Here is a 26,641-nt window from a genome sequence, read left to right as displayed (position 1 = left end):
ATTTAAAAAAAATCTTTAGAAATAAGCGTTGGGTGAAACATTTTGAAATTATTGTATTGACTTAGATTCACAGTACAATACATTGTAAGTAAATGTAATTAACAATATAGCTACAGGCTCAAATATATACAGACATTCTCACTAATATTTTTAATTAATGTCTTTTTAAAAATGTGCTGTTTATTAGTACTGGCCCTTCAGTATTGTCTATTATTTTGTTCAACAGCATTTTGGTTGGGGCCATTTCAGAGGCTTCATATAATTCTGCTTTATACATTCTAATAAAAATTATGTGTTTGTGATCCTTATCATGTTTGCTCAGCCAACTGTTTTCAAGTGTTAATCATCTAGCATTTGATTATAGAGAAAGTTTCAAATAATTTCAAGGTAGTTCTTCATTATTTGTTCCATAAATAAGCAAAGCAGACCCGCGGCATGATGCTGCCAATATCACCATGATTAACAGTGGGTACTGTATTCTTGAGTTCACCATTTATTTGCTGTTTGGAAAATAAGTCAGTTTCTCAATCCATCCAAAATGGATATTGACCACACATAAAAATGTATTTTATTAGGTGTATTAACAAATTTTACTGTACATTTTATAGACAATGTTGCTGTATCATTTGCTTCACAAACAACAGCATTATAAAAATAAAAGCACATGTAACACCTTGTGAACCTGTTATATTGTATCTTTCAAGAAATCTGCATGATACAGCATCTATTTAGAGTTTTCTTACAAAAATGGGTAGTAGACTAGAACAAAGAAACAGTGACAATCCTTGCATGGAAAGCAAAAATCTAAGCAAAAAAAAAAAAAAAAAATACAATTTAAACAAACATGTCTGACATGCACCAATGAAGGATGATAAAATGAAAGCAATTATCTTTTATTTGATGTATACATGGTGGAGAAAACACATGGAATACAAAATAAACAGAAACTGGTGTTGAGATTGTTTTTGTGAAATAATAACACTGCTTGGAGTATTCTTTCACGGCATAATGTCTTTTTATTCATGTGTGAGTTATTCAGACTCCTGCAATCTACAAATGTCAGCTCACTGGTAAAATATGACTGATAGTAGAGCTTTGAATTTATATCATAGATTGTAAAATTATTTTCACAGAGAGGAAAAAAAAATGCTGCATGTATAGTGAAAACCTATTCAATTCTAAGGTGTTATACAAATTTATAGGAAAAGTTGATGTGAGAATCTCAGCAGTGGAGTTGAGATTCACAGCGACAATGACAAGGTCCCCAAAATGTCCATTGCTCTGCTTTAGAATTGCTCCTCGCAAGTATTAGGCCTGTGTGATAACTGCTCCATCTGTGCATATGGCCAACGGCCAACTTACTAGCTACATAATTTGGTTGTTTCATATTCAATGGAGTTTGGCTGCTTGGCACTGAAAGTCTGCAGTGCTGCCTGGATCCTGGCAACATCTGTAGTGGACAGTTTGAGCCGGTGTCGCAGCAGACAAGAAAAGAGATCCAGAGGCTGAGCTCCCGGTGGGGAAAGCCTGTTGACCCGATCCCGGATCTCTAGCAGCTGCAGCAGGGCCGAGTCCTGCGATCCCTGAGTGTATGGGTAGTCCAGCTGTAAAATTAAGTCCTGGATCGCTTCTGGGTCAAAGTGCATGCTGTAGCCGTACATCTGGATGCTGTTGATCTTCATGTACCCCAGGTTTTGCTCTGATTCTAGGTATTCCAGTGGTTCAAAATATACACTTCCATTTCCAGTGCCTGAGGGGCCCCTGATGCGGCTCCGTAGGTAGAAGTGGACTGTCTCAAAAAATGTTTTCCACTTATTGCCTAAAGTCAAGGTCCAGTTGTAGCAGTCATAGGGAAGGTCTAATTTAGTCCTCTCCCAGTCTGGGTAGTTGTTCTGGTCAATGGGCATGATCCAGCTCTCTGAGTGACTCCCTCCAAATGGATTGATATAGACAGAGAGCATGGGGTCAAGTGTGCTGTTCTTGGTAAGGCAAATCTGCAGTGACATCCCCAGGAGCATGTGGACATGGTTTGATTTGTATTTATTACTTTTTAGAGTCAGCAACATCCTCTTTCTCCACGACGGGTCGAACCAGTTATTAAGCCTGACATCATTGCTGACAAAGATGCCGTGGATGCTGATCCTGTTGTCTCTTTTCTGCAGCAGGTAGCGCAGCTCCATGTCCTGCAGGTCAGTCTCAAAACCGATGTAATGGTCAGTGGAGTCTGGCACTTCGTTGCGGCACATGCCCTGGCTCAGCATGTAGCCCTGATTGCATGTGGCGCAGCGGGAGCGATTTTCATAGGAGCAAGATGCACAGGAGGAACCCTCCCCTACTGTGCATGGGATCACACTCTGGCAGGGAGGATGCTCGTAAGGGCAGGAGCAGCTCCGCGTCTCCTCCATGTAGGAACCGAGGTGGTTGTTTTCGCTGCAGTACATGATGGAGAGGATGTAGTTGAGCCAGTACACAAAGGGCCTGCAACAGAACCAGAGTGGTAGGTAAGGCTTACAGCAGGTAAATGTATGTCTGTAACAGGACTTACTATTTAAAAAAAAAAAAAAAAAAAAAAAAAATCAAATCTTTGCTTTCTTGTGTTGGATTAGTAATCAATTATTGTGTGTTTCTCCTACAATGGAATGAGAGTATTGTGCAGAATCACATCATTTAGAACATAAACTATATGAAACTAGTTTTACGCTAATAAAGATCACAGTAATGAGGTATATGTCTCATCTATTAAGACACCATGTTGCCCTTATAAAAAAAAGATATTCCCATCTTGTAAAACATGAATCTTTTTTGCAAGGATATATATCCTTCACTTCTGTGAGTATGCATTACTCCATTTAATTAACTCTGATTTATGGTGCCCATCATAATATGAAATATGGCAATGTCATAAGTTAGGGATGTATGCTTCAATCTTGAGATCAAAACAAATGCGAGTTTCAACATTCCTTAACAAGGTAGTAGAGGTAGTGGGAACTTTATGGCTGAGGATCTACATTTTTCTTGAGTTCTGCCTCTCCTGTGTTTCTTATTATACCTCCATAGCCATACTAATGTAAAGGATTTTTTTTTTTTATTCCCTGAAAAAAAAATTTATCAATTAGTTTTTGATTTAAGGATCAGCTGCAAAATAGGCGAGCTTTCCTTTTGCCAACAATAGTGGTGAGCCAAAATTTAAGGGAGTGCTTGCAAGTATTGCAGGTAACAAATATTGGTTGGAAAATCAGTTTTTTAAGGGGTCGTTGATAATTTTCAGCCTTTTCACAAGCGTACACTTAAATGATGACTTGATAAATACGGCCCGTATTTCAGCATATTTTGCTGTTCTCCTGCAACAATCTTAATACGCAGAGCTGTCAAGACTTATGCAACACCTGACATTCTTCATGCAGCGAAATAACAAAGCCTATAGGTGCTGCGAGTGATCCACTGCACTGTCCGTTCAGAGAGCAACTTAATCCCCGCCTTCTGTGGAGCTGCTTTGGTTACTTTTCTTAGCTCGGAAAAACTGCCTAGCTAACGCCTGACGTTCTCTTAGAAAATTACTCGACTCCTAAAACACAGCGGTTCCTTGGTGATTGGAGTGTATATTAAAAACTGGACGTTATACAGCTAGTCCAAAGACACCAAAAAACGTTGCATGCAATTATGAATGTGACAGGTTATACATGTACTTTTTTTATTCTTTAGGTATGTTTTCTACCTAGTAGACTGTGTTTTAGGAGGGCATATCCAAGAAAAGAGTATGTGTTTTACACTTTTGAAAATGTTGAGAATTGTGAACGACCCCTAACTTCTTTGCTACATACAGTGCCCCCACCAGAGGTATCTGCAGTCATACCTCTTACAATTTCAGACATATACATGGAACTGAATTTTTTTTGTACTCGTACTTTAAACTTTGTAACTTGTTTCTTTCTGACATAAAGTCTTACAACTCTTGGCCTCTCTTCAAACAATACAAGTTAAATATCCAAGGAATACAATTTTCTAGTTGAGTGTCCTATGATAAATGGGTGCATTTTAAGTCAGGAAACTGCTACAAGAATCTAGCTACTTTTTTCAATGTTCTCAGATCTAAAGTCCAAATAATACTTTGCGTTAAATAGCTGGAACAGTGACAAACAAGGCTATACAAGGACCCAAATTTGTGTTAACAGTATGCGCTGTGTGGAGGTAAGCGTTCAGCTGTGCCCAAAGGTTTGCAGAGTTCTTTATTAACGTGAGCATGTGTGCATTTGTGTGTAAGTAATTAGCATAAACAATAAAAAATAAAACGCTTACAACAACCCCGACACACAAATAAATCCACATCCACCAAGTTGTTTCAACAGCAATAATAATAATCATAAGTGGGATAAGTGGGAGTGTTGTGTGAGGCTCACTGATACTTTAACTTGATCAACATGAGGTCAGATTGATTAAGCATTAATGGAAAATCTGTCAGTAAACAGCAAATGTGAAAATACCAAGCATTTCAGGATCTCATCAGTTCGAGTTAGCTGCACATATTCTAACTTCAGTGTGTTCAGACTGTGCACAGCAAGAGAGAGAAAGCTGTCTAACTATCATGTGTTGCATTCGATCAGCAGGACACGTAGTTTCATGGAGACATGGCATGAAGTAAGGGCCAAAGAGAAGCTGTGTGTTCATTCCGCAATCTGCTCAATGACTATCAGCTTATTTTATTCAGATCAATGTCACACACAAACTTTTTGTTTTCTGCTGCAGATTAATTTTACACCTATGAGGGTGTAAAATGGCGCACACTATAGTGCGTCTTCTTCCCCCAGAAGACGCACTATAGTGTGTCCCATTAAAAGAAACATTCATTTAACAAAAGAGCACACCAGCTGTTCTGCAGAGCTCCATCATGACTGTTCTGACACCTCAACACAAACAGCGCAGCAGAAATCAGAACGTATGTCTTTGCTGCTGACAGTATTTTTCTTCCTGCTTTTTCCCTAATATTTCAGTACTAAAATAATAGAAAAAGAGCGGCTAGAGTGTTATTTTACAGAAAATATTCAGGGATAAGAATGAGATAAGAAAGGATAGCTTTGAAAATTCAAACCTTAATTTTTTTTTTTGAAAACAAAATCACTATTTTTCTTAATATATTTAAATTCTAAAATACAACACGAGCTACTGTTGAGGCGCATACTTTGAGTGAAACTGTCACTTCAAAGCGGTCATTCAAATGTGCATGGAGAAACCAAAGAATATTCCAAAGGGAATTACCCTAAAGTTGGTGTTTACTTTATTTCATGGTAGAGAATCCATCAATTTATTATTTTTGAAACAGTTATTTGCAAGAAGTAACAAAAAGCATAACACTATTGCAAAAGATAAACCTGCCTAAAAAGTATAAACAGTTTATCAGGTCCCCATCATTATTATACAAAAAGCAGAAAAATAAAAAATAAATTCTTCCTCAGAGTCAGTATATCTGCTTAGGTTTCCCAATATTGTGATTTAGAAAAAAGAAAAAAACAAATAAAAAACTTGTAAATATATTTTTATATTTCCATGGAAAAATCCTACATCTGTGGTAATTTTACCAAACATTTTAGATCAGAAATCTTATTTTCCCATGCCTCGTTGTGAGATTTTGCATGTTGTAAGCAATGCACACAATGCTACATGTCTTTACCAGTAAACCTTACCTAAAACCCAATATCACAAACAAGCTGTGGTAATATTAAAATTTTCAGGCTTCAGTCTACCATACCAGTTTTATCAGTGGTTTTAGAAGCCACTAATAAAATGGTTGTACTGTATAATAATTTATCAAAGTGCCTTTGCCGATAATGATTCAACAGTACTTTAATTTAGTTAGTTTAGGTTAGGATACTGTCAGGAAAAAAGTACTTTATGGTATAAAGGCAACCTAACAGGGTCATATAATTTGACGTTGAATAGCCTATGTTAAATGAATTCAGTGTTATATTTGAGGATCTTGAGAAAAATAGTTTCCACAATAGAGACCTGCTTGGTAATTAAGAATGTAATTAAGAAAAATATGCACATTTGGATCCTATTAAAACATTAGTTTATTTGGTGAAGTAGCAAAGACAGCTATTAAAATCACCTTTCTTTTTGGCAAACTACAACCAATTTTCAGACTTTCCTGTTCTTCTATAGCATTGATTAGGGATTAAAACAAGGTATAAAACCATCTGTGTTTAATTTTTCAGGTAAAGTGATTTAAAAAATCTAAATAAAAACACTAACTAATGATCCCAAGGAGAACAAATCATTTCTTAAAGTCTCATTCTGTAAGTGCTGATATTCTTAAAAAAAAGAAAAAAAAAAAGAAAACGCAAGCTTTTTTTATTACTTAGAGTTTTTAACCTTTCATGTTTGAGATACTTTGTTGCATCTTTAATGTCTTATGAATAAGTCAAATTATCCACAATTTCTCCATTTACACAAACAAAATAATTTGAAAACCGCTGAACCTCACCCCCTTCTTCCCAACAATAACAAAATCCTGTCTGTGTGGAGGCACAAGATGTGTGACAGAGCAAACAAAACCAAGACACTGCTTGAAGTGCAGAGAGTTAATGAAGCACAACTCTTGAGCGTATTGGTAAGAAGGGGAACAAAAACTAATAAACAAAAGAATATGAACAATTTATCCTTATAAAACTGCAAAGTGTGAACTACCTCTATATTTCTCTGAGTAATATGCCCAAGGCTAACATTTTACCATATAATTTTGGATTGAAAATCTCTGTCTAAGCAAAATATTAAAAACTGCACCAGCTGCACCAGCTAAGATAAAAACCTATACACTTCTAACATTTAAGGTGAATAATATGATGGTAGCCTATTGTTAACTTTATTATTATCCATGTGGGGCATTGCTACTGTTTAACTGTGTTTTTGAAGACTGCTGTTGTTCTTGAAGACTGTTGTTGTTCTGAGTTTAACAGAAAGGCCTTTAATAGACTATTGCATGTGTTGATGGAATTAGAATGACATCTGACAATAACGTCAGATGTCACACTATTTTCCATGAAATTCTGCAACTTTAGGGGTCGCTGTTTTGGTGCAGCCTCCAGACAAACATGTTTCCCCTTAAGTGCACAAAATACGCATCGCACAGCCCCGAAATGAAAAAGAAAAAAACAACTATACAAACCATAAGGCTCAGTGACCTAAGAACTGTTAATGGTAATAATATTATGTTATCAGATATCCTACATTAACGTCTTTCAATTTGCTTTAGAGTCTATCCTTAATGTTTTAAATGCAAAAAATATTTGTATTAATAATTGATGCCACTATTAAAATCTGAGGTGAACATTGTTTTGCAACGGCTGTCAGCTGAAAAAAACTTTCATCAATCTACTGCTTGAGGAGTTATGGAAGGTTCAGCAAAACAGTGTCCTCTAAAGTTATAATAGATAGATCAGAGAAAAAAGGTTTACCATTTTCTTGTAATATAAGTGGCTCCAAACAATTTTTATTTTTTTTTATAATAGCAGCAGTGTTTCCGCCATTTCCTTTTCCGTGATGTGCTTCAGTTCCTCACCAGTCACTATCAAATGATCTTGCTTGTTTGGTTTGAAATTTGGTGCATGCATCTCCATCCATTGTAGCATCAGTGAATCTGTGATCGACTTCTTGGTCTTTTGTAGACCGCCGGGGAATCGCATTTAACTGGATTGCGTACACCTGGCTTGACTTAGTCATGTTTCGGCTTTTGTGAAATAGGCCTCTGATGTTTGTGTTTTGATTTTGGTGTATGTATTTTGACTAATTCTTGAGTTTTTTTAGATCATACTTTCTATAGTTATTCACGTATGCTCTTGATCCTTAAGTGGTTGTTTATATTTTAGTTCTGTTGTATATTAGTTTGTGAATTTTGTTCTTGGTTCAGTCCATGTACATTTTGTTACATCTCCTGTGTTGGCTTCCAGTTCATTGTTGGTCTCAGCTAATCCTAATTCCCTCTTGATTACTTTTACCTGTCTTCTGCCTCAATTCCCCACTCTGGCCCAGTATATAGTGTCTCTCATTCTTTCTGTTTCTCTGTTGGATTTGTGTGCCCTGCTTTTCTGCTTCATGCTCCATGGCTTGCTCCTTGTGTCTCTATTGGTCTGTCCAGTTCTTTGCCCATGTCTCAAGCCCTGCTCTTGTTCACAAGTTTTTTTGTAAGATTTTCTTATTAAAGAACTTTATTTTGCTTCCACCACACTCTGCATTTGGGTCCTCATTTCAAATACACAATGGGAAGGAAAGGTGTTGCTTTGTCCAATCAGCTTGGAGAGTTCTGCTCCTTTCTCCAAATGGATTCAATTGGAGCAGTCCTAGATTGATAATGTGCAGAACATAAAGTGCTACACATTATCAATCTGGCCGGCCAGGCTAAAATATATATACTACTGCAAAATAAATATATTTGGACTTTCTCCTGAATTCACCAATTGCATGCACATAAACACAATTGTCCATAATTGAGAGCTTATACTGATAGAAAACAAATATTGGAGGATCTGAAGATGGACGCCTTAAGCCTATGTTTTCACTGCTGCATATGCACATTCCTTCTGCGCTGTAAAATTCATTAAAACACTGCAAATTCTTATTTAGGAACACAGCTTAATGTCAATGCATTAATTTATTGTGTGGGTCCGTGTTATGCGTTGCCAAGTTCATCTGATAACAGAGCCCTGCCCACAGCAGGGGACGGAGGGAATAAATACGTGGTTCCACATGCACAAACATCCATCTCTGTGTAAAAAAACAAAACAAAAAAGGTAATCAAGAAAACTTCTCAGTTTCTCACCTCTCCCGTAGCATAATAATTTTGGGTTGAGTTTGACACCTCTTGCTGAGGGTGAAGATCTTGTTGATGATGCGGCGTGCTTTGCTTACGAGCTGCTGTGTGCTGAGCTCCAGCTGTTTGTAGCGTTGGTGAATAGATGGCTCCATCTTCCAGAAATACTGGATGGCAGACGCGTTGAGGGCGTAGAATGTGGGAAGCCTTCGAACAAAGTTTTGGAACTCTTCTGGAAGGCAGAAAGATATATGAAATGAGAGAAAAACTTGTCCTTTTACACTTGGACCAAGCTAACTTTTATTTTTATTTTTTTTACATTTTTCCAATTATATTTGTCTGGTTTAGCCATGGCAAATTAGAAAGTTTTGTTCTAAGGGCTATGGGATTCCAAGTGCTGCAGGGCTAAATTAAAATAATATTTTTTTTGACAGATATGCTAAAGGGAAAAGGCAGGACCAAATACAGATATGGTGCAGGATTTTTCCCCCTATTATTAATGAATAGCCTAGAGGTTTTACAATGCTCTCGATGCAAATCAGTTAGGGAGAAAAACAGGATGGACATATAGCTCAGAGGACAATATATCTGTCAGCAATTCAGAGCAGCAGTTTACTGGATGGACAGTGAATAGAAAGATTAGATTTCCAGACATTCAATAACAACATCACCGTTGTCATCATCTTGATTGGATGTATTGAAAATCAAACATGTGCAAGACTGATTAGAAAATGACCGTGCTACTGTTTGTAATTACACAATGTTATCGTGATGATGGAGCATCTGATTAGAAAACCAATTAGGTGTCAATAGCTTCCCAAGTGATTGTGCAAGGTGTGTTTTGTGTTCCTGTGAAATTAATACATTGATTGAACAAGGTTGTAAACAATATACGCCCCTGTATAAATGAGTAATTGGGTACACATAAACAGTGCACCCCAAAAGTATTAATACTTCTTGGACTTTCACAGCTGCAAACTTCTATTGATTTTATTGGAATTTCTTTTGTGACAGGCCCACACAAAGTAGTACATTATTTTGGAGCGGAAGGAAAAAGAAACCTGGTTTGAATATATCTTTACATTCAGAAATTAAATTCAGAAAATTATAAGGCACATTGATAGTTTAAGTCAAAAATGGAGAATCGCCTGTTACTCCAATTACAGTACAGTTGTAGGTCTTTTGGGGTGGGCCATTACCAGCTCCTCAAATCATCCACAGATTGATATTTTTGCAATTTTTCTATCTTTTTTTAGCCAAGTCTGTGACCACCAATTTACAGGAAAAGTCATTGATTCTCAATTGAATTTAAGCAGGGACTCTGAGCGAGCCCTTCTAACACATACGTATAAATATTTTGTGATGTAATTGGCTCAATTCATGTTCTAGCTGCATATTTAGTATTGTAGTTCTATTTTAAGGTAGAAATTCAGAGCATGCATGAATAATTACTGTGGTGTCAACCGATGTTCCTATCAAGCTGTGGATCACTGCAACTCCTCAATTGTTACCAGGAGCCTCTCATGGCACATCTGATTCAGGTTTCCTTTTCCTAGTGTATTCCTTTAAGCAGAGAGTCATGCCCTCATGGGTTTGCAGTCATGCAATACTCATTCAGTTTCTGAATGGTGGACTGAACAGCCCTCTTTGAGACATTTAAAGCTTGCAATATTTAATCCAACCTAGCTTTAAAGTTCTGTACAACTTTAGTCATTAAATGACTTCTGAATAACATTACTTGCACTGGATTTCATTTAGGCATAACAGAACAAAGAATGCTTCATAAAAATGCATGTCAGTCTTTTCAGATTTTCTGTTCATAAAATGCAAAAGGTTATCTTTTCCTTCCTAGTCTCAATTTTGCACCACTTTCTGTTGTTCTGTCACATTAAATCCCATTAAGTAATGTGAAAATTTGGGAATAAAATATGACAAAATCTAAAGTTCAATGGGTATACATACTTGAAAAGCACATACTTCATATGTTGGGCAGATTTAGTTGGATCATTTGTCTGGTAATATGTATGAAAAACAGGTTCTAAAGTACAAGAAAATAAATGGCTTTGTCTTCCTCATCAAATTCTCCACATGTAGGGTTCAGTGGTCTGTTTAATTTTTCATCAACAAGGATACTGTGAGCAACAGAGGGATGAAATATGTCATGCTTTGGATGCCAAACAACATCCAGCATTCATCATCTTTCATTGTTTGAGTTATTGAAACAACATTTGTCATGACATACAATAAAAAAAGCTCAGTGGATATTTGCAAGTGTGCTGAGGCGAGGCAAAAAGATCTAACAGAAGCTATTAAAAGAAATGAAGAACAAATAACTGAAAGCAAAGGCTGCAAGGCTTGAGAAAGAAACAACCTTATAGTTCATGCTAAAATATCAACTTAAATCACTGAAATATAATATATAACTAATGTAAGCTTAAAAATGAATAAAACCATATTTCCTTTAGGAAGAAAACTATGTAATTGCTGAATTAAACTAGATGATGATGATTGCAATAAGAATGCGAAAACTGGAAACTTGCTTTCTACACAAACGATTATTAGCCAATTTTGTTCATAAATGTTAATTTTTAAAGTTTACAGTTGATAAATTATTTGTACAAATAAAAGTGTTCATTCTTGGTTATTAGAGACCACTTTTTGAACAACAATGTGGATTTATTTAAACATAAATTGTACATTCTAGCATGGGGGTTAGTGTTTGTCTGGTTTAGTGGGTTGCAGTTCTGTTTTTTATGGTGTTCTCTGTATAAGGGCAATAAAAGAAGCATGCTGTCCATTTTGAATCAGGATTTTGATCAAACTTAAAAGTACATTATCTCTTCAATAAACCACGTTACTCTCAGCATGAGATCAAAGCAAATCATATCTACCATCAGCTGACAGTAGAAACCTCATTTAAAAATCACAGTTATGATTATGGATCTTTCTGCTAAGGCTGTAAAATGTTCTCCATGTGCTCAAATGTGCAAGTAGATCCACAGGGGGTTCATGGGAACTTATTTCTCTTTATTAAATACAACACTAAAACTGTGCTGTTGGGGCACCTTGCTGCTTAAGTTATTGTCAAGAATGTGCTAATCAAGTCACTCTCAGCGAAGAAATATGTAGCCAGTGGGAATGCTCTCAACCAGCAAGGTGCACTGAAAACAGCTCAAGGCAAAACTGGAAATGTCTCAAACAGCGATGTGCAGAGGTGATGTGCTCATGAATGGAGGAAAGTTTCCAAAATAACACATAGAAACAGATATGCTGAAAGACGTACTAAAATAAACAACAAAAAATGGAGCCAGTGTTTGACATAACCTCCAAATAGTACGCAAGACAGTTTGTCAGATCATAAGTGGAAATGTAATTAGAAATTATCATCTGAAATCTTTGATGCGCTCTTTTTTTGTCATGTTTATCACGAAACATTAAATAAGGCTAGCAGATAAAATTGCAACAACTGAGCCGTGAAGTATTATATTAGATGTTACATCACATACTCCTAACGGATTATAACAACTGTAGTTCATTTCTGGGGCATGACAAATTCTCCTCGGGCTACTGGAGGGCCTTCATTTGACTGATTTACTGTTGATCCAGTCACATCATTTCATTTGCACTTTTGTTTTCTGGACCAGGCCATCTAAATACAAGCTACAAATACAAGCTAAATACAGAGGCAAAGATGCCGCCATGAGATAGACATATGAATGTCAAGGATTAAGTGCTTTGAGAATTATTTGTTTTTAGAATTACATTTAGACTGAATCAATTGATACTTGAATGCCTCAGTATTAGGACACCCAGAAATGTTGTGGAATAAATAAACAGTGCTGATTTAAACAGCATAGGATGGTTAGAATTTAATCATTATTAAATACTTTATGTTGAGAGTTATTTTCAGTGATTATTACTGATGGTAAATGGCTTGTACTCGTATAGCACTTTAACTAGTCCGATGACCTCAAAGCTCTTTACAATACAATCAGACACCCATTCACACACACATTCACACCTTGACAGTGGTGAGCTATGTTAGTGGACACAGAGGCGAGGCTGCCATACATCGGTGCCACCGGGCCCTCTGACCACCACAACAACTGAGACTGTCGGAGAGGGGGATCGAAACGGTCACCCCCCAATTGCAAGGACAAACTCCCAAACTCCTGCACCACTGACGTATAAAATAAAAAAGCAACGTTTTTTTGCAAACTTGAAACAATAATAAAATTACCTCAGGGATAGCAAATGCTCTGTGGCCTGTCATATCTGCAGAATTATCAGTGCACATGTTTTTTTGTCAGGGAAACTAACATAAACTGACAACTAGGGATACACGGTATCGATTAATATTATATTCTAAAGTTAATTGATCTGGATCATCCAATGATTAATTAATAACCAGCCATTTTCTTAAAAAAAAAACCTAATCTTCCACCAGTATTAAATATTCAAAAATATTTTTAAGTATTCTTGCCCCGATCTTCCCCTTCTGACAATCTTAAGGACACACCTAATATTATGATGACTCTTAAAATAATCTTAAGAGATATTCCTGGTGTGTGTGGTGTGTTAAGAGTGATCAAGAGAGCCCAAGTCTTAGGCTACGTTCACACTGCAGCCTGAAGTGACCCAATTCAGATTTTTTTGCCCATACGCGACCTATATCTGATCTTTTCATGACAGTCTGAACAACACAGATCGGATTTTTTCAAATGCGACCCAGGTCGCTTGGATATGTGGTCCTGAATCCTGAATACGTATCTGATCTTTTCAAAAGCGACCTGTGTCTGTACGGCCAGGTCGCATTCATCCGACCTACACGTCATTGATACTTGACAAACGTCACTAACGGTGGACCTGGCTATGCCAAAGAGGTTGGCTATTGTGTGGTAACAAACACCTGTTAAAAGTCATTACAGCCCCACAACAAAATGTTTACTCGCTGCTATGGCCGCCGAAGATGTGCGTTTTTACGTGACAGCGCTAAAGAGATCCGTTCAGACCCACATAAAGGTTGCCTTTGTTATTTGAAAATTATGAATGAAGTCCGTATCAGTAAAGCCGCTCACATCACAAACATTTTCCTCTCTTCCTTTTCGACCTTCTTAAAAAGATTGCGTTGGTAATGTGCTGGCTCCGGTTGGAGAATAACGTAAAGAACGCAAGATATGCTGCAGCATTACGATCCATGTTTACTTCTGCAAACAATGAGCACGCTTGCTACGTATGATGTCATTGCATCCTCTACTGCGCATGCGGGACACTTAGGCGTATGAATGCAGTTCACACAGGAGATCATATAGTCGCATATATTTGGAAATGTGAACGGACACGCAAAAAAATCCGATTTCACAAAAAAATCGGAATTGAGCACCAAGGCCTGGAGTGTGAACGTAGCCTAAGTTGAGTCTGAAGTCTTTTGTTTTTGCGATTTAAGTGCAACTTAGGTTGCAGTCTTGTCAAGATGCCATCTCTGACTCACATACACATACATCTGCATATGCCCATTTACACATATAAAACAGAGGGAGATGAGTTTGTAGCGTTTTTTTTATTACTTTTCCAAAATCAAATGTTGCTTGAATGTTGATCAGCAGCAGGATTCCTACTTTTTACTGCTGAAAAAGCTTCAGTATGGCTAAAAGTCTTATTATTCACCACATTGGCTTCCAATAGCTTTACAACTACATGGTGTATTAATGGAAGGGCTGAACTGATTTGTTTCTTTGCTTCATTAATAATCAGTCAACCGTGCTGTCAGCTGATTAATATTTTTCCAGTGTCAGTAAAACTGAGTGTTGCATTATTTGAAACTGCACAGCTTGGGAAGTGCATCTCAACAGGGGAACTCAGATTGACAGAACACCTTAATTGGACTGTTTGTGTATGAGACTAACACTGAAACAGTATTAGCTTATGCTGGAGGTTTACTACTTTATTGCTTCAGATACAGGAGCTTTATGGACCGTTCTGAGTTGCTCTCAAACATCAGTGTCATAGCATTGGACTGTAGCTACCCTGTGGTATTGTTCAGCATTTCGCTTTTCTTGTCTGTCTGCCTTAGAGGGAACGTTCCTCCAAACAACGTGTGTGTGTTTGTCTTGTTGATAAAGAGGGTTGCATATGTTGTTGTTTTTTCTGGCTGTACTCGACATGTTAGCAGAGTTTAACGTCCACCAGCAGGTCACTGTTAAGATGAACGACGTCAGTGATGGGAGATGTTGTTACTACAGCACTGCAATCAGAAGAAGTGCAACAATTTGGGCAAATGTGAATGGGTTCATATAAGTTTCTATTGATTTTGACTCAAATAAGTATATGTGAATAATGATTTTTTTTTTTTATCAATTATATTGAAATATTGATTATTTTGAAAACCCAAACCACCCCACACACATCACCCTTACCTCACAATCTGGTCTATGCTGGCCTTGTCTGAAGCTACCGCATTTATTGCTCAGAAAATTATAGACAAATGTAACCACCGTGTGAATGTCCAAACATATCATTCAGAGTTGAAAGGCATTCTGTGTCCCAGAGATAAACGTGTTTTGGTGCGAAATATGCAAATTAACTGCAGAACAGGAGCAAAAGTCATTGTGAAAAGAGTAGCTGAAGATGGTATAAGAAAGTCATTATCCATAGTGAAACGAGTTTGGAAGAAGTCATTACTACAAAAGCAACATAAAAAGACTGATTACAGCTTGCAAATGCACTCTGGAATAAAGACCTCAACTCTTGAAGACATTAGCTGTGGTCTAATGAAACTAAAATTAGAGTGCTGGGTTGTAATGACGACTGTTACATTTGAAGGAAAAAAGGCAAGCCTGAGATCAACTGGGAAGCACAAGTATGGCAGCCTTGTCTTTTTTATTACTGTAAGTTAAACAAAACAAGGCGAGTAAGAACAGGTGAACAGACAAACACGATGGGTGCTAACATTTTTAAAGAGTCCTGTGTAGTCATTTAACTATGAACATTGCAGTGTGTGTATTCATTGATATGGTAAAATAAATAATTGTGAAGAAGATATAACAAGAGAAAAATCTATTGCAGTAATACCAATAATGACAATGATGATGATAATCATAATAGTAAATATAAAATAAGAACTATAATTACAAAGTATGAGTAGCAGAAATGAATGGAAATGTTAATTGAAAGGTAAATACACAAAAAAAAGTAAATCAGTAAATAGTGTGGAGAGATTTTACTCAATTAGGATTTCCTTTTTAATAACTTTACTTGAGACTGTTGGCTTCAGAACAAGTCACCAAAGGTACTGAGTGCAGATATATTAAAATGATGTTAAACTTATACCCCTAATTTTGTGTGATGCATTTAAAAAGACATGATGGCATTCATATACCTACAACATGCTTATGCATATTAGAATTTGTTCCATTTTTAAATATACTTTTATATACTTCTTTAATTCTTTGACTTGCATTTGTTTCTCAACGTGATGCATTAAAAAGACAATTTCTTTACTTGGCCAACAGTGGGAGAGATGGCGTATAGTGAACAGATGTCCAGGACCACCTGGGGGTCCTACAACACCAGGCTTTGTGTTTTGTGGTGTGATTTACTGCAGGAGGAGCTGGTGCACTTCACAAAATAGGTGGCATTATGAGGTATGCACATTCTTTTGAAGGAAGAAGCAAGCATCAGCCAGGAAGTTATAGCTTAGACACAAACAGGTCTTCCAAATGGATGAAGATTCCCATAATACCGTAAAAGTAGTTACAGCATGGCATACGGACAACAAAGTCAATGTTTTGGAGATGGCCATCCCAAAGCAGTTTGTAGACAGAGCTTAAAATATGTGTGTGAGCAAGACGGCCTACAAACCTGAATCAGTAACACAAGTTCTCTCAGGGGGAATGGGCCAAAAATTCCAGCAAGCTATTGCGAAAAGCTTGAGAAAGGCACTGAAATATGTTGACTAAACATATTTAAAAAACAAGTCTATCAAATAATAAGGTTTTTATATATATATATATATATATATATATATATATATATATATATATATATATATATATATATATATATGCAAGCCATACTTGCTTTTGGGGAAGAGAAACATTTACAAGGAAAAAAGGCTGACAATGTAAAACCTGCTATATTATATCTAGTTCATGTTTTCAACAAAACAAGAGGCAACGTAAATACAAGGATTTGTTTTCTTTTCAACCAATGATTTCTTTGCTCATCACCTCTTTTGACAATTCAGCGATGGACAGAAGAATATCACTGACCTGATGCCTCGAAGTCTTGATTGGCCATGTTCCACGAATCTCTGATTTGCAGTAAACTGCCTTCCATAGCGCTCAGATCCACCTCTGGGCAATTACATTTTGGATAGTCGACACCACACTGGCACCAGCAGTCGTTGTCCCGGCACACAAACTGGCCCTCTTCATTGCAGCCAATATAACTTAAAGCAGCCTGCACAAACCTGGATCTGAGATACTCTGGCAGTATGGCCTGGAGGCCTGAGACAAAGACACAAACAGGGCAAACACATGGATGAATAATATTAGAGCTACACAGAAGTCCTTTAATAGAATAAATATAGATTGCTTCTGTCTGTAACATCTGTAGAATAATTGACTTAATACTGATTATGACTTTATTTGTGATGCTTGACATATGCTTGGCAACTAATACATTAATGCTAAGGTTCACTCAATTTAATTTTTACTCCACAGCTGTGCTACTTTTGTTCTGGATTATTGCTGCTTGCAATTTACTTCCAAACTTTGCAACCATGCACTAGGGGACAAAAGAAAGACTGATTGAAGCTAAATTTGTTCTGACACTCTCATGCTGTAGTTATAAACTTGCCAGGGAACAGACACTGTGACAATTCCATCAGAAATTGGGGGGAGTTCAATTATGGATGGCCAACCTTGCAAATGAATCTTGTTTTCAGGGCTCTGAACCAAAACAGAGCTGACAGAGTCGAGGTTGTCATAGTTACTGCATCCAAGAGGGCCCGTCCTTGTTTCGGTCACCTAAAGGGAGGAAAGTAGAGCCAGATAATTCAAACTGAGAAAGAAATTCACTAATGGCAAACAAAGAGAGATAAACATGAAGACAATTATGACAGGAAGACAGAATGTGATTGTAGTTTATATGTGACTAAATTGTCTCTTAACTGAAAAAAAATATATTACAACACATTTTGATTTTTACTTCAAGAAGTAATATTTGGTATAATGACTTTGTGAGTCACTAAATTAGAAATTATGTTGAGGTGGATATCTCTGGCATAAGGCATGATGAGTTAGTTTGTGTCATCTCTCAAATTCATCTGTTCTTTTTTTTTTTACACTTTATTGTCAATTGTCACTTATAATGTGCTAAAATCAATCGCATGGTGGAGTGAGCATGTCCTCTTCCGTTAAATATCCACCTCAGGATGTGGGTAATTTCATGGCCCAGAGATTTGTGTGAGATGTGCAATGTTGTTACAGGACTAGTTGGGCGGAAAGATAAGAGGACAGCCAGCACACTAATTACACTAACATGTGGACCGATTTGAAAAGTGTTTCAATTATTTCAGATATTAATGGTGATACTTAGAGACACATCCAGTTCATTTTATTGTCTTGTTGCATGGATTAGACAAAAACTAGGTCAATGTAGAGACACTGATACTTAGCTTTTGATGTGCGGATTTATTTTAAGAACGGAATGTGGAAAATATTTTGAGAAAGCAAAGGCAAAACAAGGCACTTAGTTGAAAGGAGGGAAAAAACACAAAAAGCAGCCACAACATTTCTCATATTTTCTTTTTGTTGTGAGATGTTATCTTGCTGGAACATGTGCCTACAGTTAAGACTTTTGGGAGACGTTTTGGTCCTAGCAAGACCTCCTGACAAGTTTCCTTAAGAGTTCTCCCAGTTTCCTGGTCTGTTTCCAGACAATATTCTCTATGTGGTCTCCCAGTCTACTGGCCTGCCTTCTTACAAGGTTCTCAAAGTGTAATACCAGTCTACTAGCCAACTTCCTCACAAAGGTTCTCCTGGCCAACTCTTTGACAAGGCTCTTCTTGAGTCCTCAACACTTCTCAGCCAGTCCCCCACGTGTAATAACACAGAAGCTGGAGACCTGATAATTCAGCCAAACAACAGGAATGATTTAAAAGGTATATTGAGAAACTGGTGTAGCAGGAATGGTAACTGGCTGGAAAGCACTCTGGAACCACTGCAAAGAGGCAGGAATATTTAGGCAGATACAAAGGGGCAGATCCGTAGGTGCAGCTCCTCTCAGTGCAGGTGGTGCTGCCTAAACAATTAGTGGAGCTGAGCACAGGAGAGCAACATAGCCAGTGAAAATAAACAATAATGCACATGGTTGTAGAAGCATTACACCACGCCTACCATTTAGCCTCCAGTCCCCCATCTCCACATAAACTCTGTGCCTCCTTAGGATGACCTCCGGGTCATCCACCAGAACCCTCTGCATCCTCAGGACGACTTCTGAGTAGCACACTAAAACTTATTTATTTAGTCTTTGTAATTGACCATTGATGTACAGTTAGAATTTGCTATGGCAAAAAGTACCATGCTGCACCAACAAGGGATGTGCTGAGCTCCTTAGGGACAATGGGTAACAGGTGCCTGTTGCTCTTTTTCTATCCAGAGGGTGTTGGACTCATTGAATTTTGTTACGACAAAATGGAATTTTACATCTCTGTACTATAGGGTTTTTCTAAACTGGATTTACAGTGGAAACAGGAGGTATTACAGGGAGGAGCTGAAAGATCTGCTTCAAACAAGTGAGAAAAAGGTAACCCGCACTTTTCAACCACTGCAGTACACCCAAAAGTCTGATTGCACCACAGGATGCAGTGTTTTTCTGCTTTCTATGCCTTTTATTTTGATATTTCATAAAAAGAAAATCAGCATTGAACAGACGAAAAACATACAGGAACGGTCCAGGACAGCTCTCCTTCTGAGTGGCCATCTCGACTAACTCAGCCAGAATAAAAAAAAAAAAATAAAAAAAAAAAGGTAAAGATGATTTTTGACAACCTTGTGACGGAAATAATAAAGGAAATAGATAGGCACAACAACTTTTATACACAAATAAAGGTAAGATACCACACATTTTCAATTTATTAAATATATTTTTTTTATTTTTTTGCTATCAGTATTGAATTCATGAAAGGACAATCAAAAGCTTTTAGAACAACAACATGTTTAAATTAAAGTCAAAATTAATATATAAGCATATATTTTCAATTTATACTGTATATTGGTAGATTCAACACCAGAGGTGTTAGTTCGTCATCATGAGCACTACATCCCTGGTTTTTATACTTCCTTCTTTCAAAAAGGAAAAAAAAAAAAACTATTTTATGCAGCTCCAGTTTTTTCATCTGACCATTAATATTGACCAATATTTTTTTCTTATGTTCAAACAAGCTTCTATACAAGCTGCAAATGTCCTTCAAATGTTAATTTAAATGCAATCTTTTTCAAGTGTCACACAAGTAGACAATCGCTAAATAAAAACTATCTCAAATAGATGATTAAAAACATAGATCAGGTGGTCTGCAAATGGTCAACAGAAAAATGTTTCATCATTCTCAAGTGCTTTACAGAGTCAAGACCTTAATCTCCTTGAAAATATGTCGAGAGAACTAAACCTAGAGTAGTAGCAGAGACGGTAGGGAAGGCTTCCAACTTTCCCCAATTTGAAGTGTCTTAAAAATCCCAAAGGAGACATGTGAAAAGACTTCCCAGTAATGAAGGCAAAAAAGTACTTTGCTAGAGAGTGGTGAAAGAGACGTGACAAATTGGAGGGTGCTAATACTAAAAGGTTTATGTAACTAACCCTCTTTGACAATTTATAAGAATATTTCGGGGTTGACTAACATTTTCTATGACCCAATTTACAACATTATAATTTGTATAGTCTCAATAATAGAGCTTTACACCTTAAAAGTATACCATTATCAATACAGGTTCTGTGACTAACAACAGCGTGTTTGCCATAGATATGCAGGAATCATATATGCAGGAAAAAATGTGGTTAATGTTGTCATTTGAGGGCACATTTATGTCTACAACTTGTCCTTTAATAACAAGCCACTTAGAACCAGAAAATAACCATTTTTCAGTTCAATTTCACAATAACCATAGAGATAGGTTTATTTATATAATGTAGCAACTAATTCTAAGCACGTCATCTCAAGGCACTTTACAAAGTCAAATTCAATTAAATCATACAGATTGGTCAAAATGTTTAAGAGAAAATAACAGTATTTATTTATTTTTTGCCACAGAATTGTTTCCAACAACAAGATGATAAATGAATGCGAATGGTTTCAGAAGGTTCCCTCTGGAGCAAATACATTCCCCTGTTTTCTGTTGAAGATTTAAATTTCAGAGCAAAAAGAGGTGGACACATACAGTTTCCCTCATTCAAAAATGATGTTTTTACATAAAAAAATATGCAATGCTACAAATCGAGATGTCAAAGAGGAACTAATGTTTTGGCTCTAATTTTATGACATGACCACTTTATAACCATCACTGTTAGGTTTCTTCATTACTGACAGGTCGTCAACCAACTATTTGGACATGCAATAAATCTTTTCCTCGTCCATTGATTTATATTTGATTCATATTCAACCATCATGACAAGCAATAATCACTAAAACAAGTGTTCTATCATGAGTAGGAGTGTTGGACACTCCATCTGGAAGTGGTGAGGGGCATTTTGTTTTAACCGCCTGTTTCAAGTCAGGTTAATTGACTCAGAAAAGGTTCAAGTGTGTAGGAGTATGATATGAGGGGGAAAGTATACATCACACAGTTTTTCTAGTTCGTATTTATGAAGCATCTGTGGTAGTAGTAGACATTTGTGGTGATACACAACAGTTATAAGCAATCACTTGTCTGTGCAAAGATTGTTCAGATCTTTCTGACAAGCAGTCTTCTGAGAATCATGTTGTGTAATCATCTATTTGTCTGAACTGAAGAACCAATAAAATAACTGCTGCAGAAATTCACACCACCTGTGATTTGTACTCAGCACATCTGTTACAGGGCCCAAAAATAACAATAAACCCTAACTTCACGGAGGACTGAAGTACAAGACAAAAGATTCATGGCAGGCTTCGTAGCAGATGTGGAATTTCTGAAGTGTCCAATGCTAATGTAACATTTTGGAAAACAAGGAGTAAGTGACAGCAAATCCAACAAAGAAGAAGATTAGATAATGTTTTTGTTCAGCATCTGTTGCGTCCCTGTATTTACCTCTGAATTTTCAGACAGCCTTTGTCCTGCAGTTTTGCATGCATATTTTTAATTATCCCCTGCTGTAGCAACAGGAAATGATTATCTGGGAAAAATTAACATTTTGAAGCTGTTGAAGTGGATAACTGATGCTTGGCTCCACTCAAGCTGCAAACATTTATCTCCAGTATGCATTAATTGATAAGAAACTGCTCATTCTGAATTAACTTCACATGAAACCACTGTAGATACAAATAAGGGTGTTATGATTTAGTCTGAAACAATATGGAACTTAAAAACGTTTTAGTTTTACAGATGTTTAAGTCACAAATTATGGAAGACATACAAGTTAGTGTTTGAAGGTTTTTGCTTTAATGATAAGAAGAGCATTTTATTTAACATTGAAATATTGTTCCAAGATGAAACTAAATTGATTTATTGCAGGTTAAAAGGGATATATGTATCAGATCTTCTGAAAGTAAGGGCCTAACTTATAAAAAGTTGCAAGGCATTAACTACCAGATCAGCCAAGCGCAGAGGGGTTTCAGCGCCTTGCAAATTAATTCACATCCCTTGGCTTTTTACCTATTTTGTTACACTCCAACCTGTGATTTAAATGATTTTTTAAACCTTATTTTATGTGATGGATTTGCACAAAATAGCCTAAGGTGGTGAAGTGAAATAAAAACCAAATATATTTCAAAATAATTAAATAAATAAATAAACATAAAACTGGCATGAGCATATAACCCTTTGCTGTGAAGCCCCTAAAAGGTTCTGGTGCAACCAATTAACTTCACAAGTCATATAATCAATGAAATGAAGTCCATTTGTGTCCAATCTCTGTGTCCTGATCTGTCAGTATAACTACACCTTTTGTGAAAGGCCCCAGAGGCAACAGCCCCACTAATCAGGAAACATCACACTACGAAGACCAAGGAGCTCTCCAAACAAGTCAGGGCCCGGTCAAGGAGGGTGTAGTGGATGCTTCTATCACCACCACCACCACCACTACCACCAAGTGTTAGTATTGTTGTTTTTTTTTTCTTCATAATTTACATTTATTGATTCCAGATTACACTGTGTATGTATGTTAAGATCAAGTTATTTTATTTAGACATATATTTTCTAATGGGTGCACAGTTTAGTTGATATCTGTCTGAATGGTTTACTTACACTTTGAGGTCTGCAAACACAAATCAGCAGGGGGGGAGCCAGGAACATACCACTGCACCAAAAGACTGAGGGGGGAGGAACTTTATTTGTTGAAGTTGACCGTAGTTATTTTTATTTTAATATTCACTTATTTATGCCAAGTTAAATATGTTTTCGCTTTATCTGTTTTTGTGTTCATATTTTTGGTTTGTTGTTCCTCTGTTATGTTGTGCCTCTCTCATGTGGAAAGTTTAGGTTATACCACCCCTATTTAAGCAGCCTCTGTTCTTTGTCTGGAAGTCAGTTTTATTTGCATTTTGTTACTATTTAGTTGACCTCAGTTGAGTTGGGCCCAAATTCATGCTATTTATTATTTGAGTTATTTTGACCCTTTTGCTAATCATTTCTTATCTTAATAAATTGAAGTTTTTCTAATTATTGGAACACCTTTTGTCCTTATTTAAGTCTGGTCCCTTACAGAGGGCATCAATCAGAGAGGCAGCACAGAGACCAAAGGGAACCCTCAAGGAGTTGCAGAGCTCTACAACAGAGACCAGAGGATCGAACCATAGGACCACAATAACCATAGAGATGGGTTTTCTTGAAGAGTGGCCAGAAGAAAAGCCACTATTTAGAGTTAATAATAAGAATGCATGTTTTCAGTTTGCCAAAAAGGCATGTGGGTGATTGCCCAAATGCTTGAAGGAAGGTGCTCTGGTCATATGAGACTACAATTTAACTTTTTGACTACCAATGAAAACACTGTGTTGTAAATCCAACATATCACATTACTCAAGAAACACAATTCCCACAAAGAAACATGGTATTGGCAGCATCATGCTGTGAGGATGTTTTCAATAACAGGAACTGGGAAACTGGTCCAAGCTGAGGGAAAAATGGTTGGTGCTAAATACAGGGATATTACTGAGCAACTCATGTGTCAGTCTGGATGGTATTTGATACTAGAACAGAGGTTCACCTTCCAGAAGGACAATGACTCGAAGCACACGGCTAAAGCAATCGAGTGATTTAAATGGAAACATTTAAATTTGTTGGAATGGTCACTGAGAATATATGGTTAGAGTTGAAGATCGTTGTCCACAAGCAAAATGCATCCAATATGAAATGAATGGAGCAGTTCTACCATGAGGAATGGGCAAAGATCCCAGTAGCAAGTTTTAGCCACCTCAAATAAACTTATCCAAAGTGAATTGCAGCTGTAATTGCCGGGAAAAGTGGCTTTACAAAATACTGACTTTAGAGAGGGATGAGCAGTTTTGCACACTGAAGTTTTAATAACACATAATCAAAGTTGTAGGCATGTTATGCAAATTAAATGGTGCAAACTCTCAAATCACTTTTAATAGGAGGTTGCGAGGCAACAAAATATGAAAAATGCCAAGGGGGTGAATAATTTTTCAAGGGACGGTATAATCCATTGTTAATAATGATCCAAGTATTTGATGAGAGACCTTTAAGTTTATTGAGTAGCATCCATCTGACATGAAACAAATGTTGATCCTAGAAAAATAGAGAACCACCAGGTAGCCAGGCAGGGAAGTGGCAACATATTTCTCCAGTAGTAAGCTTTGTTCTTGGGGGTAGGAGCAATTAAAAACTACAAGGGTAAGACTCTTCGGTTGGCCTGGATGCTGTAGTTAACTAATCTGGCAGGAGTGGAGGAGAAGAGTAAATTCTGCATGGTGATGAAGTGATAAAGAGCAGCTGTGCCAGGTCACTGTCCAAGGATCAGGAAGCTACATCCATAGGAACAGGAAGAGAGAAGCGTGTTCCATTAGTCGAGGTGGCAGAACAACAAGAAAGGAATTTTTTTTTCTTCACAAGAAACATTCTTCATGTGTAAACATCCTGGGACATCCTTATATCTATGCCATGGTGAACTGTTACAGTAAATCATGCAAAAGGAGGCCCACCCAACTATTGAGTGCATAGAAATGGACATATTCTTCATAAGCCTGGCGTTTGTGCTTAAAACATCCTTTTTTTTGGTCTAATGTGATATTCAAAATTTCTGAGACAATGATTTTTGGGTTTTCTTTACCTGTTAAGTATCTTAAAAAATCCAAAAAAAAAAAAGCTTGACATATTTTACTCTGTGTATTAAATCTCTATAAAATAACTGTTTCCCTTTCTGTAATGACTGGCAAAAATATTGCACTTTTACGCAATATACATTTTTTTTGGGAGATCTACCTGGTCACCACAACATTTTCCAAATTTCTGACATATTGCAAAATGTTTGTCAGATGTTTCACAAAAAAAAAAAAATAAAATAAAAAATGTCCAGAATATGTGTCAAGTAAAACCTGCAACACAAGTAGAGCTCTAACTAGACCTGGTCAGTTCCTGACTTACGCTTGATAATGACTTGATTCTTCATACTGAATGGTTAATCATGAGTCGGTGGTCTCCGTAAACCTGGATCCTACGAGTGCTAATGCCAACTGCTGCCACATAAAGCCGAATTAGCGGACCAATGGAAAATACCAGTGGATTCAATGGTTTTGGTCATAACGTTTTATTGACCCAAGATAGTCGTCTCATTGGAAATAATACTGACTCAGATTTAGGTTACAGACTTAAGTAGCAGTTATTGTGAATACCAACGGGGGTCAAGGGTTAATATTGAAATCTTAAATACTGTGAATGTATTTGCTGCGAGGTGGAGAAAAACCCTAATTGACGGAAACAAAGGCTTGAAAACATCATCAGTCTGTGTTAATCTATATAATGAAATACTGAAATAAATGATGTTTTCAATAATGTTGTAATATTTTGAATATGACTGTCACAAATTTACTTTCTAAAGAAGCTTAAAAAAAGGAAGACTGATAAAAATAAATCATTAGTCATTCAGCCTACTAAAAGAAAATTGACAAACCTTCTTATTGATGAAAACATGATAACAAAGAGGTAAAACCCTGTAAGTAGGATCGCTTAAGCAACAATCTATTTCTTTTGACAGCGGTACAAAGAAGATCACCTGATATCTTTTGCAACTCTTAAAAGATGCAACTACAGCAAATCCACTCTTCAAAGAAGGCCCCATTTCATTGCTGACTAGAATACAAGCACACATTTAATAAAACACTAATATCTTTTATTTGCCCTGAGCTCACATTTAGATTTTCACAAACTAAGCTCAATCATTCTTGACAAAAAAAAAAAAAAAAAAAAAATGATGTAGAGGATCTATAAACCCTGGCTGTATGGCACTGCAAAGATAACCTGCCATCCTGCAAGATAAATCCATCTTCTTCGCTGTCACCAGCAAATTATTGCCAAACACTATAACAGTGTCTACTTTTAATATTTTCCCAAAGACCAATAAAAAGTAACAACTCCTCCTTGCTTGTCTAATAACAACAAGCATCCAGCCGTATCCAGCCAGAAAGAAAAG

General features: G+C 36.8%; 1 protein-coding gene across 2 annotated transcripts in view; it reads right to left on the bottom strand.

Annotated features, from left to right (window-relative positions):
• Positions 1 to 534: 534 nt before the first annotated feature.
• Positions 535 to 26,641, bottom strand: part of LOC105918900 (BMP/retinoic acid-inducible neural-specific protein 3) — a 78,982-nt gene continuing 52,875 nt past the window's right edge. For both annotated transcript variants that reach the window (XM_012854083.3, XM_036141022.1), the window contains 4 exons: positions 17,724 to 17,829; positions 17,071 to 17,307; positions 8,810 to 9,032; positions 535 to 2,478 (listed from right to left, as the gene is read on the bottom strand). In XM_012854083.3, coding sequence (XP_012709537.1) covers positions 1,362 to 2,478; positions 8,810 to 9,032; positions 17,071 to 17,307; positions 17,724 to 17,829 — 1,683 coding nt within the window. In that variant the 3' untranslated portion in view covers positions 535 to 1,361. The remainder of the gene's footprint in view (positions 2,479 to 8,809; positions 9,033 to 17,070; positions 17,308 to 17,723; positions 17,830 to 26,641) is intronic.

Source organism: Fundulus heteroclitus, chromosome 9 (genome assembly GCF_011125445.2).
Source record: "Fundulus heteroclitus isolate FHET01 chromosome 9, MU-UCD_Fhet_4.1, whole genome shotgun sequence".
Classification (NCBI taxonomy): Eukaryota; Metazoa; Chordata; class Actinopteri; order Cyprinodontiformes; family Fundulidae; genus Fundulus; species Fundulus heteroclitus.
This window is presented reverse-complemented; position numbering and strand designations above follow the sequence as displayed.